At 34.7% G+C, this 21,500-nt stretch overlaps 1 protein-coding gene across 2 annotated transcripts in view; it reads right to left on the bottom strand.

Annotated features, from left to right (window-relative positions):
* Pde3a (phosphodiesterase 3A) overlaps nucleotides 1–21,500 on the bottom strand; it is a 308,184-nt gene that overhangs the window by 91,903 nt on the left and 194,781 nt on the right. For both annotated transcript variants that reach the window (XM_076854166.1, XM_076854167.1), the window contains exon 2: nucleotides 21,214–21,264. In XM_076854166.1, the coding sequence (XP_076710281.1) occupies nucleotides 21,214–21,264 (51 nt within the window). The remainder of the gene's footprint in view (nucleotides 1–21,213; nucleotides 21,265–21,500) is intronic.

Raw genomic sequence — 21,500 nt, 5'->3', positions numbered from 1 at the left:
TTTTATTAACAAAGCTAAAAATCGAAGAGTTGTTTGATTGGTTCAAGATCATGTAGCTACTCAGGGGATAAGCCAGGTAGGATTGAAGCTCACATCTCCTGATAGCTTCTTTATCTAAATTACACAAAAACAAACATTAAATGGAATACTCACTGATCAAACAACACTCCACCTGGACTGCATGCTCCAGGAGAAGATCTTGCCTGATGATCACTGGGTACCTAGAGCACTGGGTCCCTAGGGTCATGCCTACTCATGGAACTTTGCTCTTCCTCCTTAAAACTGGAAAAATATTCTGTGGTTTCTTATTCAGGTCACTCAGGGATAGTTTGCACAGTTCTTATTCTAGTTCCTACTTAACACCCTGGTACAATTCAATACTTCTCTCCTTCAAAGTGCTTGTGTTTAATGACAGTCCATGTGCTACAGCCCTGCTGCACTGCTGGTACCATCTGCTTTCCTGTCCAGCACAAGAGTGACCTCATCTGGATTCAAAAAATTCACAAAAATCCTAATCTGTATTACTAGTCCAGCCCTTTCTTACAAATTTTACAATCATATTTGATTCTAAATCAAATCCATATTCTTTACCAAATTTGCTACTCTTCCTGCATTTCCCATCACAATGACTAGTTACACCATATACCTAATTGCTCTGATTTGGGGTGGGGGAAACCAAAAGCATAGGCTTTACCTATTTTCTCTCATGTGTGTATGTATATGTGTAGTGTGTGTGTATGTGTGTGACAGAGAGAGAGAGAGTGAGAGAGAGAGAGAGTATGTGCGTGTGAGAGTGTGTGTGTGTGTGTGTGTGTGTGTGTGTGAGAGAGAGAGAGAGAGTATGTGTGCGTGTGTATGTGTGTGTGTGTGAGAGAGAGAGAGAGAGAGTGTGTGTGTGTGTGTGTGTGTGTGTGTGTGAGAGAGAGAGAGAGAGAGAGAAATGTTTATCAAATAGCTACTATATGCCAAGTATTTTGTCAGACAATTCGGAACATGATGGTGAACATTGCTTACTTTAGGTTCAGCCCATTTACAGAGATAAATCATTATACATTATGGTAAATATTATGAAAAATCAGAAAGAAATAATAGTGATGTGTGGGCAGAAGAGAACCTAATTTAGAGAGGGTTGTGGAAGGCAGCATAACATGACACAGCCTCCCCCTGAATTCTCTACAACACTGGATCTTGCTGGCATGTATATATTGTACCATCACAGTCTTCTAACTTATCTCACACCTCAAGCTTTTTGTCTTAAGCTCCTGATACCTGCATGTTGCTATGAGAACAACTTTTAAAAGCATTGATCAATTTGTCTTCTATTTATATTGCTATTAGAACAATCTTCCTAAATTGTAAGTTGTAGATACAATTATTTTAATTCCAGCAGGAGGTCCTTCAAAAGATTTAGAAAAATGTCATCTTAGAATACAAGATCCTGCAAGACATTACCTCCATCAATGTCAGCACACCTGATGAGCAATCTGTCCTGTTACACTCAAAGCCTCCAAACCCTTCCCTTGAGAGCTCCTAAAAACCTTTCAAGAGTCAACTCAAATGTAGCTGCTGGCAACCAGACACTCCTTGACGCTATAAATCCTTCTCACAAGTGCCTAGCTTTCTCAGAGCATTCTGCTAACAGTGTAGCAACCACACTGCATGGTAGATACATTGTCCAGAAGACTAAGGATGAGGCAAATCCATTTTTGTGTTCCTATCTCCAATGCAGAGCACAGAGTCTGCCCCATGAAGACAGTATTGAAAGAAAGGCTCAGGAATGAATAATGTGTAGCTGCTTTTTTCAGATATACAAGAATCATACTTAATTAACACTGCATTTATAGGACACAACAAAATAGGCTTTCAAAGAATGTTTTCTGAATGAACACTTAACATTGAAAATTGTGTTTTCTAATGGTACTGCAAAAGGCAAGCATAATAAAAATTACAAATAACCAGTTGTAAACTTATGGACTGACTCTGAAATTCAAAGATCTCAAAGTCGAAACTAGAAGACATACATTCATCCATTTCTTTTTTTTTTTCAATCTATGTATCTTTTTCTTTTACTCCTTTGCATAACTTCATGCTACTCTTTCTAGGTTGCTGAATCTTGTATTCTAAAAATTGACACATTGCATTTGATAAATGTAAAAAGCCAATTTTTGTCTATAACGGAACATGGCTAAGAAGGATATGTAATATCACAAGATATTTGTTCTCGCTACAAATATCTTCAGATAACTGATGAGAAAACTGTTTTCTATGTGAAAAATTACGTGAATATCCAAAAATTAAATACACATAAAATGAAGACAGTCTCATCTCATTTCCATTGGCAAAGGACGGCTTGGTGCTGACCGACTCAGTTCCTCTCTTCTGTTTATTGCCAGTGGAGGATTTAGCCTTTCACATTATGTAAGACCACACCAATCCTTATTTCCTGTTTTCCAGATATCTTAATGCTTCTGCCAAACTATTCATCCCTCTGTTTTTAATTAGTTTGTATATAGCACTGTCTTTATTTCAGGATGTTCACATCCTCATTTTAGTTGATTTTATTGTCTGTTTCCTGCTAATCTAACTTTCTGTAGTTTGAACATAAAAATTACAACATATGAAATAGTACTCACAATTCAATTAGTATTTGAGACTAATTTTGTTCTGAAATTCCTTGTTTCAGAAAGGTAAGATAATATTTTACTTCAAAGCCACACTTAGAAAACTTAGTCCACTAATGCTCAAATTTAAGCAATACTCACACCAACATTCATTTAATTATTATAATAAAAGTTCAAACTAAGATGTGGCAATAGTTTCTAGGTATAAGTTATTTGATTTCTGAGTTCATGTAAATAGTGACCTAACTTCTATTAGTTTTTTTTTTTTGGGGGGGGGTGATGGGAGTTTAGTTGTATATTTAAAACAAAACAACCCTTTCCAATCATATTCATATAAGATACTAAGTGAAATTATCAGATTATAGCTGGGCACAGTGGTGCACACCTGTAACCCCAGAAGCTCAGGAGGCTGATTACCCCGACAGATTGCTACTAGTTAGAGGATATGGCACTCTTAGAGGTTCATGTTCCAAGGTTCATATTCAGAGGTAATTTCAATTCCATCATAAACAAACTAATTTCACAAATGCAAGTCTAAGCCAGCCTCAGCAACTTCACAAGACCCTAAGCAACTTAGGAGAGGGTGTCGCTAAGCAAAATATAAAAAAGGGATGGGGGTGCAGCTCAGTGGTTAAGTACCCCTGAGTTCAATCCCGAGTACAAAAAATAAAATAAAAATCAGATTATAATTTGTAATTGGATCACATTTGTCAGGTCAAACAAGCACTTTCAGTTTACACAGATAGGAGGGTGAAAGAAAGGCCAACTCCCACGGAAAATTATATAAACATCCACACTTAAGCCTTGTGACCTCCTCAGAATGAAGTAGAAAAGAGCTATTTTTTATATGTAGGAGTCTGTAGATGATCCCAAACAAACTGAGAGGGTATATGTACTATATATTATATAGTAATATAGATTCCCAAATTGTCCCTATCTATGAGGCTACATTCTTATCAGTATATACAAGAGGATGATTTAAGTTGCCTGATTAATACACAAAATATACAACAAAATCAACTTATGAGGTGCTCACAAGTTTCGTATGGCAGATAAAAAATTCATTTTATGTAATTTTCTATTTAATCAGAACTTTATTTTTTTCCTGCTTTCAATCAGAACTTTCATACAGTTTAATCATAATTAATTTTATATTTCAATCTTAAATTATACATCAGCCCTAATGAAATAGTTATTTAACAATTAACTCACCTGAAATTTACTTATTCTTTGATGTAAGTAAAAAAAAATGAATTAAAAGGTTAAATTCATTTTAGTAAGGATGAGTTTGTCTTAATTTATTTTGTAAAATACAGGATGTTGCTGGGTGCAGTGGCACATGCCTGTAATCCCAGTGGCTCAGGAGACTGAGACAGGAGGATTGCAAGTTCAAAGCCAGCCTTAGCAAGGACGAGGTGCTAAGCAACTCAGTGACATCCTGTCTCTAAATAAAATAGAAAATAGGGCTGGGGACGTGACTTAATGGTCGAGTACCCCTGATTTGAATCTCTGGTGCCAAAAAATAAATAAATAAATAAAATACAGGATGTCGCAGTTAGTATTCCCACTGAAAATTCTTGAGAAATAATTTATGGATGATATTATAATCTTTATAAATTACTTAAGAAGCAGGCATTCCAAGTCAGACAAATAATTTATCTTGTTCATGTAATCATAGATAACTCAATAAATAATCTGCTGAACAAAGTTCACAGAATCTTGGAAGGAAGATTTTCCATTCTGGAGCTCAGTTATGATGCCATCTCTCATATATCAAAGAAGTCTGCGTAATGGTGGGCTCCTGCTCATCATGGAAGAAATAGTTCATAACAGAGCATAAATTCTCACTGCTGAAAAATAATACTGAGAGATTTTGCTGCTTCTGGTAGACAAAGACGAAAGGGAAATGTACCAAAGATTACAACATTTATACAAACTTGACCTGGTTAGCTGATTCTCTGCTGCCTGGGGGAAGCATTAGTAGATATTCTGGTGGACCAGATGAGAAGGCAAGCCTGGGCTTATTACCTTATGCAGACTGCACAGATCACAGTAAAACATGTTAAAAGCTATCATTTAAAGGAGAGTGTTTATTGTATAGATTCTTGTTATTTAATAACTTATAATATGACTTATCCAGAGGAAAAAAAAAACTTTAAAGTAGATATGATCCCATTTTCCAGATGGGAAAACCAGGACTTCAAAGGATAATTATCTCATCAAGGTAACAAATGCTTTTAATAGTAGAGCTGGGATTTTTATTAAGGCAAAGGCCATAACCTTCACTGTCACATTAACTCATGTTTCAGCTCAACTCACGTGGAATTCTGAAGGACTATAAAGCATATTGTTTCATGATATTACAGGAAATATTCTTTATAAACTTTTGCTTTCACAGATGTGTAGTTTTAAGAATAAAAGATATAGTAAATTTTACCCCTTCAGATTGCTACTACTTAGAGAATATGGCACTCTTAGAGGTCTTCCAAGGTTCATATTTGAAGGTAATTTCAACTCCATCACAAACAAACTAACTTCACGATCAGTAGGGCTGCACACATGAGAAGCTGGAAGTTCAGAGAGCCATGAAGTTCTGGTGTGGCATGTCTTTGTGTACTGTACCTAAATCTCATTTCTGTAAAGTAGGCTTGGTGGCAAAAAATGCACTATTATATTTCTGTTGGCCAAAATCACTATTTTTTTGTTAGAAAATAAATTCTGAAATATTTGTTTCCTATGTGTTTATGAGACTGATTGGAAAATCCACTATTTAAAGACTGACATTGAAGTTAAATTTCAGAAACTAAATTTATAACTTTCAACACAATAGAGGGCTTATGTTTCTAGTTAAAATCAAGGTTTAGCAGATCATTACATAAAGAGTTGATCTGTTTTACAAGAAGGTAATCAGCATCAGTATGAAAGAACTGAATTTTTAACTTGTCTGGTGAAGCACTTTGACAACTTTGTGGTAAGGAGTCAGTCACTGGGCAGAGGCGACATCTGCCTTTGGAGTCAGCAGGAAGGACTTTCAATACAAAGTTACGTCTTTATAGCTCGGTCTGACAACTCATAAAAACTGTTCAAGTCCATCTCCTCATTTATAAAGATGTGATAATAGTACTTAGAATTCTATAACATAAGCATTAAGAAGGGTGAATGTTTGTCGGCCCTGTTTTCCTTGAACTGCCTTACCACTAGCATGGGACCCACACCCTGGTACTCAGTACCTTAACCAAATAAGTAAGTTATCTGCCTTCCAGAATCATTCTGTAGGTGAATCAAGCACAACATTTGGCAAAAGCAATTTTTTTTCAATAAATGCTAGTTTACTTTTTCTTTGGTTAATTCAAGGTATATTTAAAATTTTTTATTTAAACCTTCTTATGTTTTGTACAGGAAGCAATGAGAATTGACACTGTCAATCTTTAGGTCAATGTAAAATTGGAACTTGATAAATATTATAAAGCTTCTTTTACTTTGGGGTAGAAGATTTTATTTTGATTTTAGGAATTTGTTAAAGAGTTATAAACTAATAAAACATTCTTTTAACATCCTAAGGTACTTTGGTAACACCTTAGAAATGGTTCTAAAATCTGGTAAAGCTGTTTTTATTTTTTTCTTTCTTTCTTTTTTGGAACTAGGTTTTATTTTTTTAACCTAATTAATAATCAACAAAAAAATATATTAATAAAATAGGTAGAACAAGTTTATTATAAACAATTTGAATTGCCCTCTGGATTTCTGTTTAAAAGCTTTTCAACTACCCTTCTTTAATATAGTTTCTACTGAAAATCATTATAGAACAAAAAGGTTATTCATTCCTCTTACCAGCAGTAACTCTACAATTTGGAAAACATTGTCACCATGTGTAATCATGTATAACATGTGTTTTAAAGGTCAGATTCTATTAGAATGATTCTCATTTTTTTTCCATAAAACCAGCTTTCAGAAATACTGATTGGAATTCTAGTCATTCCCTAATTAAAGCAAGGGCACACCACAGCCAACGTGTGAAGGAGGTTAAAAGAGAGCTCTATATGCTCATGTCTCCAGGGCACATCCCATTCACTCAGCCTGTGTCACAGTCAAGGAGATGAACCAAGACAGGTCTTGGCTGTGGGAAGCCTGGGCTAGTGGGAGGGTCTACACACAGTGCTCTAGAACCTGATAAAGTCAGTTGGATGCAAAATGTACAATCAGTGCTTAAGTAAGAGTTGGGACCCAGACTGTTTCAACTATATTTATGAAGGACTTGAGAAAATAAAAAAGGGAAAATGTATTTATTATAGGCAGAGAAAATGTGCTTATAAAACAACAATGGAAGCCTGGTGCAGAGGCACATGCCTGTAACTCCAGCCGCTCAGGAGGACAACAAGTTAGCAACATAGCAAGGCCCTGAGCAATTTAGTGAGACCTTGTCTTAAAATGAAAAATAAAAAGGGCTAGGGATGTCGCTTCTCATACTGTCAACTTAAAAAGTGGTCAAGAGCCCCTAGATTCAATCCCTGCTACTGCCTGCCACCCCTCTCTCTCCATAGAGTAAAACACTATTACGCCACAGTACAAGAAATTTGATTCATGTGGACAGAGAAGGCAAATGTCATTACAAAATCTAGAAACCAGAGAATAACAGACTTTGTTTTTCTAATGGCGAATTAAAGTGATATAATCAAGGTTATGTTTTAGAAGAGTTTTGTTCTTTTAGTGTAGAAGTAATGTAAGGCAAAAGGGAGTCATTTGTACAGCTGCACATATTGTGTACTACATAACTCCAGTGGGCACCATTCACAAAGATTATGATGTGAATGACCCTCGTTGGAATTATGAAACATTATTGCTTCGGTGCCAATTTGCTAAACAAGAAACCCACATCAATCCTCAGTGTTCATTTTGAGTATTTCAACTCTGTAATTAATACCTTTATTTCATTGTCCTTATGCCCTTAAGGATATTATTCTCATTATCCTTTGTGCATACTAATGAACATATGACTGATATAAAGCTAAACCCAAGCTCCCACAATTTGTAGGTGAACAAGCATGGACTAGAAAGATATTCAGCTCTCACCCTAGATTTTCAGGTAGATGATACAAAGATTGCTTTCAGCACTGAAATCCATTTGCTACTCATACTGTCAACTTAAAAAGTGATACAAAAATATGGCCACTCTTCTCATCAACTAGGAAACTTCCAAAAAGGAGAATTTCCTAGCTCCACCTAAAACTTTGTCAATTAGACTCTCTGGTAAGCCACGTAAGTGACACTGAGTGTGTCTGCAGCCCACAGGAATGACTGCTTCACAGCACAGCCCCTAAGCTACTCCACACAGAATACAGCCCAGATCTGAAAGTAAAACTCACAATTGCCTGGATGTGCAAATGTGCATTAAGTAAAGAGCACTGCTAAAGGGCTCTTCTCTGAGGCACAATGAGCAACCCACTAATTTAGAATATTAAGATTTTAGAGTTTTTGGATGATTCATTTATGTTCAGAAGCCCAGAAGAAATACACTCTTTTGAAATTAGCTCATTTACTCTGATAGAAACTTTTCTGTGTAACAATGAGTTAAACCATTGCTATTCAGGAATATTCTATATCTTCTTATATTTTTATTTCTAAATCCTTTTGAATAGCCAGGTATGTTAGCCTCTTATTCAGATTCATATTGCCCTATGATCTATTCATTTGTCTACACAGTATCTTATAGGACTATATTTAAAAAAAAAAACCTCACTTCCCTTCTATATTCTCTATATTCTAACATTTTTGATGATTCAAGAAAGCACAGCACAGCTTTTCTCCACCCTTGCCCCTCATCACAGGGTCTCTTCTATGTGAAAATTGTACATCTTCTGGGATATCATTTCTAGATACACCACTCATCCACCAACTTTCCTTGAACACCCTCCTTAACATCTTGCCTCCAGAATGAATCCACTATTGCAGGGATCATCTGGCTCATACAGATTTTGTTGAGCTAACTCTTCAGCTCCAGATGCCATGATTACTGCTAACAAAGCCCAAGGTGGTACTTGCTATTACAAAAGCCATATGATTCTAGGCTTGAAGTCAACCTATACCTTTAAGCCTTATTTTTATGTTTCCTTATTGGGTTATAAACAAACATGCAAGCACTTGCTCCACTGAAATTGATTAAAAATTTAAGTACAAAATTTTATTTCCTCCCAATCTAATCAACTTAGTACTTTAAGCAGAGTTGAAGAAGAAAACATTCTGAATCATCACTCTGTCATTCACATGCTAGCTATATATCCTAATGTTTAATGCCACAATGCATGTGCGTTGTTCTCTTTATTAGTTACTGATGATATATGAGATAGTGTGATACCATATAAATTCTATAATCCTTATCCTGTGATTAAGTGCTACAAAAACTATTCTACTGTGAATGGAAATATTATGATCCCTAAAAGGTTATGAAGGAGATTATACACCATCTATAGTCCCACTCCCCCATGTATGATTAAACTTAAAATAAAAATGTATAGAACATACTTGCACTTTACTTTGTTAAAATAATCATTAAATTTTACTTATGATACACAGAAAATAACACTGTAGAAGACATTGTAGCAATATAACATCATTTTTCCAATTTTATAGAAAAATGCAACTCATTTGAAGAAGTTAATCTGGTAAAGATTTTTTTTCTAAAATATGATTTTGAAAAATATGTTTATGTGTGATTAACAAAGCTAGTCTATGGGAAAGAATAGCTAGTATGAATAAAATTTCTTGAATCTGCTAATATCTCCAAAGAGATAATTTTATCTGTAGTATAGGAGATAGACACACACACACACACACACACACACACACACACACACACACAATGCACATAACACATTTTTGTATGCTTATTTGTTTAGGGTACGGGGGATTAACTCAGGGGCACCTGACCACTGAGTCACATCCCCAGCCCTATTTTTATTTAGAGACAGGGTCTCACTGAGTTGCTTAATGCCTTGCTTTTGCAGAGGCTGGCTTTGAAATTTGAGAGTCCTCCCAGCTCAGCCCCACAAGCCACTGGGATTACAGATAAGCATCACTGCACCAGACTGCTAATTTATTATTAGTGATCACATACCAGCATTTTGAGGTGGTGCTAAATTAGGTATTACTTTTCTATATACTTATCAGCGTAATCAGATTAAAATTATAAAAATCAATCCATCCTGCTTGTCTCACTTAAAACCTAACAAAATTAAGCTTTTTCATATTGTTTTCCATATTCTCTAATGTTTTTCATATCCTTTAAATTCCCAAAATGTCAAATGGAATTTAAAGATTTATCCAAAGAATATATTAATGACAAAAATTATACATTAAAATTTAATAGGAATATCTCTAATTAATTGCCTTGCTATGAATTAACAAAATTTGAATCTATGTGGCAAGTGTATATTTTTTGTATATTATTCACTGTACTATATGTTTAATATATTGCATACTACAGGCTGGGGCTTTAGCTTAATGGAAGAGTGCTGGCCCAGCATGAGCAAAGTCCTGGGTTCTAGTTCTAGCCCCAGCACTTTTAAAATATAAATATAAATCTTTATATGTATGTATGTGTGTGTGTGTGTGTGTGTGTGTGTGTATATATATATATATATATATATATATATATATAGAGAGAGAGAGAGAGAGAGAGAGAGAGACAGATACATAGATAGATATAGATAGAAGAGAGAACTGCAACCAGCTCATGATCTAACCATGCACAATCTAGGAGCCTCTCCCATACTTCTGGCAATGCAAATAATATGTATAATAAATATACTATTCATTCTGGGAAAATTTTATACTTCCTGTAATTTGTCTATGAATTGAGATTTTTATGCACAGTAGTGTATAAATACTTTTAAGAGTCATATACATATACTATTTCTATTTTTATTATTAATATTTGGTAGAAATACACTTCAGATAAATATATTTTAATTCAGTTCATAATGTCCATAAAGCACTTACAAAGGAGTTTAACAAAAAATGTTAGCTATCAGTTTTATAAAAATTAACTGTGATACTTTTCCTTTATGCTAAAAGAACTTATCAAGAGGAAATAACATCCATAATAAAAGGGTTTCTCTTATTCATGGGTAAGTACAGAAACTGGTTGCATTCTAATGAATGTCACCATAAAGATGTAATCATAGTGACACATTTAAACCAATAATGCTATTTAAGGAAGTTATGAATGCTATTTCTTATTTTGAATTTGCACTGAGTTAGTAGCAATCTGCATTGTAATTATAAGAAAAAAAGTATCATACTTTTTAAGGAAATTTCAGTTTGGCATGATTATTTATCATGTGAAGTTAAAATAATGCTCTTTCCTCTCCTGTCTTTTTCCATAAACAAAAGTCACAGTGCCAAGACCAAAACATAAGAAATGGTAAAATTATATATTTTTTCTTCTTTTTGAACAGAAATAGCAATGCCAAGTTCAGTTTGTTCCACTGATTTTAAGCCAAATAAATAGCAAAAAATAGTGAAAAGCCTGGTCATATCATGTGTCATGAGTTTCTATTAAAGTCCTTATGTAAATTTCAGTTCCCTGACCAGCATGAGACAGGATCACTCCTGCACTCAAAAACTCCATGTGGGAAGAGAAAAGGGGAAAGGGGAAGGGGAAAGGGAGGTAGCAGCCATATGCCCTGAGAATGACAAGGCATGCTTCTATAGCGGAAAGAATGCATTTAAATACTATCTTCTAATCAAAGCCAATATGAAAAATCCTTCCTGCTATCATGATGTAGAATCCAACACTATTCTACAATGAGGCCCCCAAAGATAGTAAAATTAGGAAATCTCAATTCACCTGGATGCTGTAAAATAAGTCTGAAAGCAGAAGAACAGCATAAATAAAACAAAAGACTTTGGGACCTCATTTTTTCACGCTTTAGAGAGGAGTTCATCAATTGCTAGAGGGCTGCTCTATTTTATTATGTGTTAACAGAAAATTCCTCAAGACATCTAGGTTCAGCACAATTTGCTTGAATAAATTAAACACCCAAGCTCATTTACTTTCACTTATGTTCATAAATCATAGCACATTTTCATTTTTAAGTACTTATTAAAAATTCACTGTATGCTAGGTGGCCACCATCAGAATAAAATAACACTGGCTTAAATGATTTAGGAATTTATTTAAAGTCATATTATATATTTCTATATGAAAAAGAAAAAAAAATTGTTCCAGATTAGGCTTCACAAACTAATATGGTGAATTAGAATTTAAACACACACAGGCTAAAGATACAATGCACCTGCACTGTACCACCATATTTTTGAGGTACCAGAAGAGAACGGTCAACAAGTCATGGCATCAAGTTAAAACCTAACTGGGGACAAAAAGTAATAAACCTCGCCTTCAGACATGCCAAAGCTCCAAATAAAAGGGTTTCATACATACTCTAACCTTCCTAACATGGTTGAAACGCTCATGTCCTTATTTTGTTTTATGAGATAGTTATACTGACCAATCCTTTTTCCATTGGATCTCTGTTGCATCAACATTGATATATAACTTCTTTCTTTCCTTTGCTCCTAATATTCTGAGAACTCATGCTTTTACATGTGTCTGCACTTCATCTTCCAGACTAATCCTGTCGGTTTCCTTTTGAAACTTCTCCATCTGTTGGTCACACAATCTTCTGAGGGTTTTTAGTTTCATCTTATTTTGTAAATTGATCTTTTAAGCACGTATTGCTAATAAATCTATGAACAACTTTTGTAAACCCAGGGTTAAAATGATTGGACAAGAAAAGAACTTGGTTACAAAATTCTAAAATGGAAATAGTTGTAGTGATCCAAGTGTGAACTGTCACCCAGAAGTACTTAACCATAAAAACCACAGGATTCAGCAAGCAAAGGCTTTTGATTCAAGTTTGATAACTGCAGGTTTCCAATAAGAACAAACTTCAACTTGCAACATCCAGAGTTTTCCAGGAATTGGTCATTGCATAATGCATCAGTACACACACCCTTCAAAATCAAAAAGCCCTATGATCCCAAAAATCAAACCTGACAAGTTTCATTCTTGTGACCTTTAAGATAATTTCACTTCATTAATATTTCTAATGCTGTTCCAGAGCTTGAAACTAATTAGTAGCTTCAGTTCCTCACATTTACTTATGTTTACAGGATGACTGTATTCTACAGAAAATGTGAGAATCATTTAATGCTGCCAAGCAATCTTTCTCTGATTGTAAAACAAACAAACAAAAATCAGTATCTTTGATGACAATATAAAATTGTATGAACAATGCTATCAACAATCTTTTAGTTGTTCCCCTAGAATGGAGACAAAGAAAAATTCCTGTATCATAAATAAGCTTTTAATACTATTAAAAATACATATTTACAACTATAGTTTGGATCGCATTAATAAAAAATTAACTAAAAACATTCACTGCCTCCACATTTTCAAAAGTTGTACCAAGAAAGAATTAAAATCCTGTATCTTGGTCTTTTTAGTTTATAGAACAAAACAGGTCTTTAGATTCATCTTGAAAGATTAATATTTTCCCATAACCATTTCCCATTTTCTTTACCTCCATTCACCCTGAAGGTAACTGGCTTTCTAACTGACACATGACCTTCTTCACCTCACCTCACATTTACCTACCTTTTTATCTTATGATTTGTTCTTAGTGAGTATACCCTAGCCTTTGACTTTGCCTTCTAGGAGAATCTGGCTACATTTCCACCATCTTGCTTTCATTAGTTTTATCTGTAAATACAGTGAAAATAAAAATTCTATCCCCCCACATGGCCTTGTAGAATATGTTCTCAGATTTAATGAAAAAAAAAATCTTACTCTATGAAACAGATTGCATAAAATCACCCAGCATGTGATAAAAAATTATTTCTCTTTGTCAGATACTGAAATTTTACGAAGATAAAATTAACTGCTCTAAAGTTACCAATTTTTCTTCTGTCATTCTAGAAAGTAAGAGGAAGGCAAAACTTTTGAGCAACAAAATTAGTTTCCAGAATATGTTTATTTACTTTATAGGAACTTACACATAAAATACTTGCATTAATTCATTTTCTTAATGAATATCTCATCAACATGTTCAAGGGGAAAAGAACATACTAAAAGCAATAACTGCAAAAGTTGTCAAAAACTGTGGCATAAGGTCTAATGTATTATTATATTTCTACCCTTAGTAAATATTGCTTCAACCAATAATAACTGTGTGTGCAGACACACAGTTATTATTAACACAGCTTAGTTCACTGCTTTGTTCGATTTCACATAAGATAACAAGGTTGTGCTTTAGCAAAACAAGCATAAGGACACGCACTTATCATGTGAATGATGTCCATTGTCCTCACGATAAGGAGGTCATTCAATAAACATTAAATAGCATGCCTACTAATCCATAAACATGGGGAGAAATAAAAGCATAAATGCCAGTGGCAATTTTCCCTTTTATTTCTGTGGACTTGTTGGATTCCTGTTCATCGATGCTCTTTTAAAGAGACCAGGACTTTTAATAAAGAGTGACATACTCAAGGTCATCCATCAGTTCACCAAGAAACATATGTTCCATGCAGCCACCGTGTGGTCAGAGCCACATTCTCTCTCCAGCTGTTCCTTTGAGTCACTTGAATGCATAAGTGAGAGAACAGTGGATTTCCCCTCTCATTTTCTAGGACACAATTCCACCATGAGAATATTACTTCATAGGGAAATGAATATGCTTTTTGAGATTGCTATTTGATAGACTTACAAATGAAACCTAAATACATGAAAGTACAAATGCTTTAAGGAGGAATTTCCAATATTCTCACATGAATTGTCAAAATTTATACATATGTGTGTACCATCTTCCATACTTATGGTAAGGAAAATATGCTGTATTCACCATAGTTCTCACCCAGAAGCAATTTCGCCTCCCAAGGGACACTTAACCACATCTGGAACATTTTTCACTATCATAACTGGGTTTGCCTTTGGCATCTAACGGTAAAGACCAAGGATGAAAGAGAAGAAATTCACTAGTTGTTTCCATTTTTAAAGACTAGCCACTATTTTTCCTTCTCTGAGGACAAAGACAAATGTCTGCTTTTTCTTGGCACTCTGGATACTGTGAACACTGTACCTTTAAGGCAAATTTCCTACGTCTATATCTTTTAAAGTTTGTCAAATTAAGGATATAATACTAAACTTCAAGTAGAGAAAAAAGAAAAGTATCCAATGCAGTAGATCTAATTGAAAGATGAAGGATATGCTATTCTAGTACCTTCTCACCACTATTGCATAAGATGCTAAGGCTGCTCCTACTATGCATGGGGCCCTGATAAGTATTTGTTGTGTGGTTCCTGCCCATATAAGAAAAATTTAAAGAAATGTCACAACAAACATTCATGAAAAATACAAACAAAAGATTCCTTAAAGAAATGCCCAGAAAGAAACAAATGCTGGAAAGATTTCTAATCTAGTAGTTAACAGTTGTTAAATTCATATAAGGAAAATTAAAAAAGCAGAATAAAATGCAAGTAAAAGACATGATGTTTGCAGAAAAAGAGTAACCCTGGCAGATAGCTCTAACTAGGGCATAAACTGCTAATGAGTGGTAACATGCTGGGCATTTGGGAGATGAAATAATAGAATGCCAATTCACTCATATTAATTCCTTAATATAAATTCCTGGAAAATATGGCTGGTCATTTCTCCAAAATGTGTTAGGAGTTAACTTTAACAAATTTATATGGCATTATTTCAGAGAAATCTGGAATATGCTTTAGTTATTCTTCACATTATCAAACAATTTAACCCAGAAAAGAATTGATCTGTCACTAAATCAGACATTAACAAACAAGGGATTAGGTTAATCAAATCAGTAGTTAACCTTAACAGATTCATACTCTTGAATACTCAGGTACTCAAAAAAGTTAGGTATGACTTCCCAACAAAATTCATCCTTAGGCCCTAAAGCAGTATTACAAAAGCTACCCCATCTGAATGGCTGCTTCTTATTCTAATATTTTTACAGACTGGAATCTCTAGTGCTTTGGTGAACAATTAAAAACATTCTTCTAAGAAGGCCACAGATAACTTTCAATCATACTGATAGGCTAGTGCATTTCATAACATTTTTTTACACCAATATATTCTGCTTCTTTTTTATTGTACAAACAAAATTTCAATTATTTAGGGAAATATACTAGAATGACATTACCTAAAGAAGAACTAGATGGATCATACAAACCAGCCGATCTTTCAGCAAGCCGTCTTAATTCTAGTTTATAAAGCTTGACTGGAAGTAAGATATTAATAATGTACCAAGTGACAAAAGAACCTGCTTGTATTTGACTATTGATGAATAAAAGCCTGCTGGTTCCCAGCATATTAAAGTACAAATGGGTTCACAAATTTACAAACTGAACTAATTTTTTCCATAATGACTCTCAACTAAGTGATATGTAAATTATGGATTCCCTGGAATCTCTTTCTACCACTTTAATGCTTTTTACAGGACAGCAATTTTCTACTGTCTCTTAACTTCCTACTGGAAAACTTTTCTTCAAGAATTTGAAGAGGGGGAAAAAAAAGTCCTAATTGTCTTCTGAGAATGTCATCTCCTGACATCAGTTGGGTATTACTGGGAACACAGCCAGATAAAAAAGTTCTACATGCTTTTGCAAGATTATCATTTAGCATCTTTCCTATATTTGAATGATCTATTATTTGAGAGTAGATCTACTATTTTCTTTGGAAAATAGTAGAGAAAATTTCATGAACCTAATGATTGAAGTTTTCTCGATCTATAAAAACTGCGTAAATTTGGAGACGTAATAGCGGAAAATTTGAACGGTAGAAAGATAGTCTCTACTATCATTTGTTTTTCAAAAGAACAAATAAACGAAGAAAAACCAACCAGAAAGTTGTGATGGAGCTGACAAATGTTACCAGAGAATTACTGAGAATTAAGTAAAATAAATCAAGTTAAATGAAATTCTGGCTAAGTCTTAAGTCATATGCAATTAAATTGAAATTATCTAAACAAAGACAAGTATTGTTTTCTACATGACAGGTATTATTTATGAAGGGTGCCCTTTCTTAAATCTTGTGATACTGCATATATGTTATAACTTCAAAGGATGAAGACAAATTTAAGAAAAATCTGTTACTTATTAAGCACCAGAGAAAAAGAAACAGCTTACCTCTATATGCTGCTAAATATTGTTAGGCAATTTTTGAAAGTGAAAGTTGTTTTGTTACATTTTTGATTCTACAAGAATGAAAATACCTGATATATTTTCATGTTTTTTTTTTTTAACATCAAAGTACAATATACTAAACTTTGTCATTCAGGCTAGCATGGCCATCTGAAATAGCTCTACCCTTGATACCTAGCCATGGTTTGATACTCAGACATCAAGCCAGTTCTCCTTTTTAGCTATCTACAACAACGTTTATTCAATATGTTTTCTACCATTCAAATTTCCCACTATTACATCTCCAAATTTACACAGTTTTTATCAATTGAGAAAACTGCAATCATTAGGTTCATACTATTTTCTCCATTTAATAATATCTGTCCCTATTTTTTTCTCTTATTCAGATACAGATGTCTCTCCTATTTTTCTAAAGCTTGGGTATCTACTAAGTTGTTTATCTACTAAGTTGTTCATTTTAGAATATGGCCCATTTTCCTGAAGTAGTATCAATGGTAGGGTGGGGTGGGGTGAGACTCAACTGTAAGAAAAACACATAACCAGGTGTCAAAGGACTAAGGTCGGGGGGTGCATGTTCTCCTTGGAAAGCACCATTCTCTCAATCCTTAACCAGCTCACTATTGAGAAATTTAGCTTTATTCTTTTCCACACTTATTCTTTTTGTTTTTCAGGAATTGTTAAGACTCATTTAGCACCTTAGCATTAAAAAACACACACACACACACAATAAAACCCCTCACTCACTTCTGCTGCCATGCCTTTCTACAACCCAACCCTTCTTTTACAAAGCTCCTCAAGCCATCTCCATGGTATCTTATACTTCTCAACTCCTCTACTCTGCTTCCACCACCACTTATCGAAATCACTTCTCAAAGTTCACAAGTAGCCTAATCAGAAAAACAAGGGCATTTTCCAAGTGTTTTATCTTCTTGAGTCTGTGGTCTCAGTGCTCTCCTTGGTGTACACCTTAGCAGGTATACACTGCTTTTGATTCTGAATCACTTCTCCAGCTGGTCCCTGGTGAGACCATGCACATGCAGTAGCTCCCTCCACTGCTTCTTCTCAGTCCTAAGAGTAAGTTTTCTCCAAGGACCAGCTTTTCTTCTGTTTTTTTTTTTTTTTTTTTTTTGCTCTTAATATTCTCCTTCTGGGAGTCTATCTACTGGTGTTGATAAATTATCATAGGTATGATAAGCATTCCCAAATTGACACCTTCTGCTCTACTCGTGATAGAGCATCAGAGTGGTCCCTCAAGCATTCACTGGAAGCTCCTTTTTCAAATTCTCATCACCACTTCTCCCTTAATATTGCTAACTGCTAACCCTGAATTGTGCATCTTCCCTTTCAAGTAGTCTGTGTGCATTGTACTAATTCTTCCGGGGCTTTATTTCAAACTCTTGATCTTCCTTATTTCTACCTCCTCAGCTATAATGTATATCATTCTCTAGATCATTCCTTTACAGAACTTCAATCCAGTAAGTGTTTATAAAGAAGTTATCAAGAACATTCACTTATATCCAAATGTGCCCCACTCTTCCCAGTTCAGAGTTTTGCTCAAACATTTTCATTCACCTTTCTCTCTCTTTCTACTTCTCAAAAGTTTGCCCATCCTTGAAGTCTCATCTCTGCCAGCATGACTTCTAGGAAACATGGAAGCATGTCCTAGTTCTACTAGGGAGAAGAACTACTCTCTCTCACCTAAATCCCATCACACTTTATTTATACGTATCTACCAGACTGTCTTGCATATGAATAATACAGAGAAGTTTATTCTAACTGTAGGTTGTGACCTCTTGGAAAGCAGTAAACTAACTTTCCAAGTTTTCTTCCAAGTTAGATCCATGACTGTGCTATAGATGCAGTAAGAGATTTAAAAAATCAAGACAAATTAAATGAAACTGCCCACCCACCTATATTCCCAGTGGCTCAGAAAGCTGAGACAGGAAGATCGTGAGTTCAAAGCCAGCCTCAGCAACAGCAAGGTGCTAAGCAACTCAGTGAGACTCTGTCTATAAATAAAATATACAATAGGTCTTGGGGGCTAGGGTTGTGGCTCAGCCGTAGAGCACTCGCCTCGCACGTGAGAGACCCTGGGTTTGATTCTCAGCGCCACATAAGAATAAATAAGTGAAATAAAGGTATTGTGTCCAACTACAACTAAAAAAATAAATATTAAAAAAAAAATAGGGCTGGGGATGTGGCTCAGTGGTTGAGTGGCCTTAAATTCAATCTCTGGTATGAAACAAACCAAACTAAACTGAACTGAGATAGGATATGAGCTAGGCCTTGGAATAGCAGAAAATATTAAGACTTATGTGCTCCTGTTTAAAAGGCTGATAGGCATTGGGCATATTATCTCTAAAAAACAAAAAGCCAGTAAAGAAGGGGTCAAGAACCTCAAAGATCAAAAACATAACACCCCCCCCCCCCACAAAAGTGAGGAACTACATTTAGAAAAGAGTTTATTATCTAATAAGCTTAATTTATCTATCTGGAATTTCCAAAGACTAACAGCTTGGTTGCAGTTATTATTGGTTTGACTGCAATATGTTTTTGATTTTCACCTTAACACTTTTTATCTGATTTGATTAAAAAAAAAGACTTAAAGGAGACAAAGGTATATAACAATTAGAATAGTTACTCTGTGAGTTGAGAGATTCAAGACAGAACATGATGCTCATGACAGTTCTGACTTCTTTGCTTTTTACAACTACTTCAGGCTCTAAACTTCCATCAAACTTCAGTTATTCAAAATATTTTGTGTGTATAATTCTGAATTGTTCTAGTTAACATGCAATATCTGGAATTTAAATTATTTTTGATTCTGTGTTTATTACATTTAAAATTAAATTATTGTACTTTTAAATAATCTTTCCAATTTATATGACAGAGTGACCAATCCCAGTGTGAAGACAAATTATGGCAAACTATGCCACATAGGAAGTAACATAATTTAAGCAATAATTTTAATTTATACACACAAACACACTCTCACACACACACAGTACTATTATCAAAGTGCTTCATTATTTTGAAGGGAGATGACCTCAACAACTTGCTCCGTCATTCTTAATATCAAAACATCTTTGGTGGCAATTATCAGACACCATGGACTTCCTTACCCGGGCTTACCTTTACTATTGGTTTTGAATCGCCAAGAATTAATATTAATTTCATCATCAACCTTGTATCAAATTCTACTTTAATATAACAGATGTGTACAGAGTGAGCATGGTTGAGGGGAAAAGAGATAAGGAGGAGACTGAGGCAGAGAGGGCAAAGCACACCTTCTGTGAGATAACCCTAACTTATTGAATTGGTTTAGATTATCTAATAATCAAATTAATAATGGACAAAAATAAAACCATACCCACTGAAAGCTCAACTCAAACAACAGACTAATTTGGTTTTATTTTCCCAGTGACTTGAGGTAAATACAGTGATCCATACACTCATCATGACTAGGTGTATGCGACATTTGGGGAAAGCTCACACTTATGATGAACTCACACTTACGGTACTGTGCATGGGACTCTCTTTTCACAATATTTTTTAGTAGCAAGTACAAAAGTGATCAGCAGAGGTAAAAATTTCCACCCACTTCATTTTTATTTGGTATGTTTAGAGTCAGGTAAACATCAAGTGCTATGAGAAAAAAAAAATAGATTTCTTTAAAAAATACCCTAGGAGGAGAGATAATTTTCTTAGTGTAAAAACTCAGCCTTTATTCTGTCAGGCCAAGTAATTATGGAAGCAAAACAAATCCACATTGTCTAATTAGGTCATTAAAAAAGCATAAATGCGTCATGGAAGTTTTTCTCCTGGCCTGAGACATAAAGTAAGACAATGAAAAGAGCCTGGTAATATAGAAAGGTTTCAAATTTGTTTCTTTTCAAAAATAATAGGTCCTTTCATCTTTCTTTTTCCCTTAGATGAAGACAGTTAATTTAGAGACAAAATCTTTTAATTAGTTCAGAGTTTACCCTGATTGTATTTCAAAATATTTAACCAAAAACAGGAAGACAGAGAGAGGGGAAAACAGAAAATACATGGAAAAATTATCAAAGGAAGTGAATTAAAATCAAGAGAGTGGGTTGTTGATCAAAATGTCTTCTGCAGAGACAAGATGAATATAAAATCTCTGTTCACATAAACACGAGCCATCAGGGATGCCAGAAAGCTCTTAGGAGGAATATATTGGCATCCGCCTTTGGGGATTGAAATCCAGACTTTAATTACAGCTAACTTAAATAAAAACAAATGGCATGACTACGGTGCTTCTTCCTCACTCTACGTACTGTCATTTCTTGAGTTTCAGAAAACTCATGGCTCCAAGCATTAAGAAATGGGGAAAAGAGAAGGCCAAGGCACATACCTGTGATCCCCGTGGCCCTCGTTTGTGGTCCCATTCTGAGTGTCCCAGGAGCTGTAAGGATGACATTACAACTATGGTCAATTGAATGATTATGTGACATGATGAATCTTTTTATTCTTTCTTTTGAAGAACAATTAAGTTACTGAAATCTGTGTTCTAATAGTAATACATTAAAAAATCATTGTGAATAAATCAACACACCTGAAGACATAAACTTGGAGTTTGATAGCAAGTGTTTCAACCTCTAGTTATTTTGAAGGTGCACATCAGTAGGTGACAAAAAGAAC

This window comes from Callospermophilus lateralis, chromosome 4, assembly GCF_048772815.1.
Source record: "Callospermophilus lateralis isolate mCalLat2 chromosome 4, mCalLat2.hap1, whole genome shotgun sequence".
Taxonomy (NCBI): Eukaryota; Metazoa; Chordata; class Mammalia; order Rodentia; family Sciuridae; genus Callospermophilus; species Callospermophilus lateralis.
This window is presented reverse-complemented; position numbering and strand designations above follow the sequence as displayed.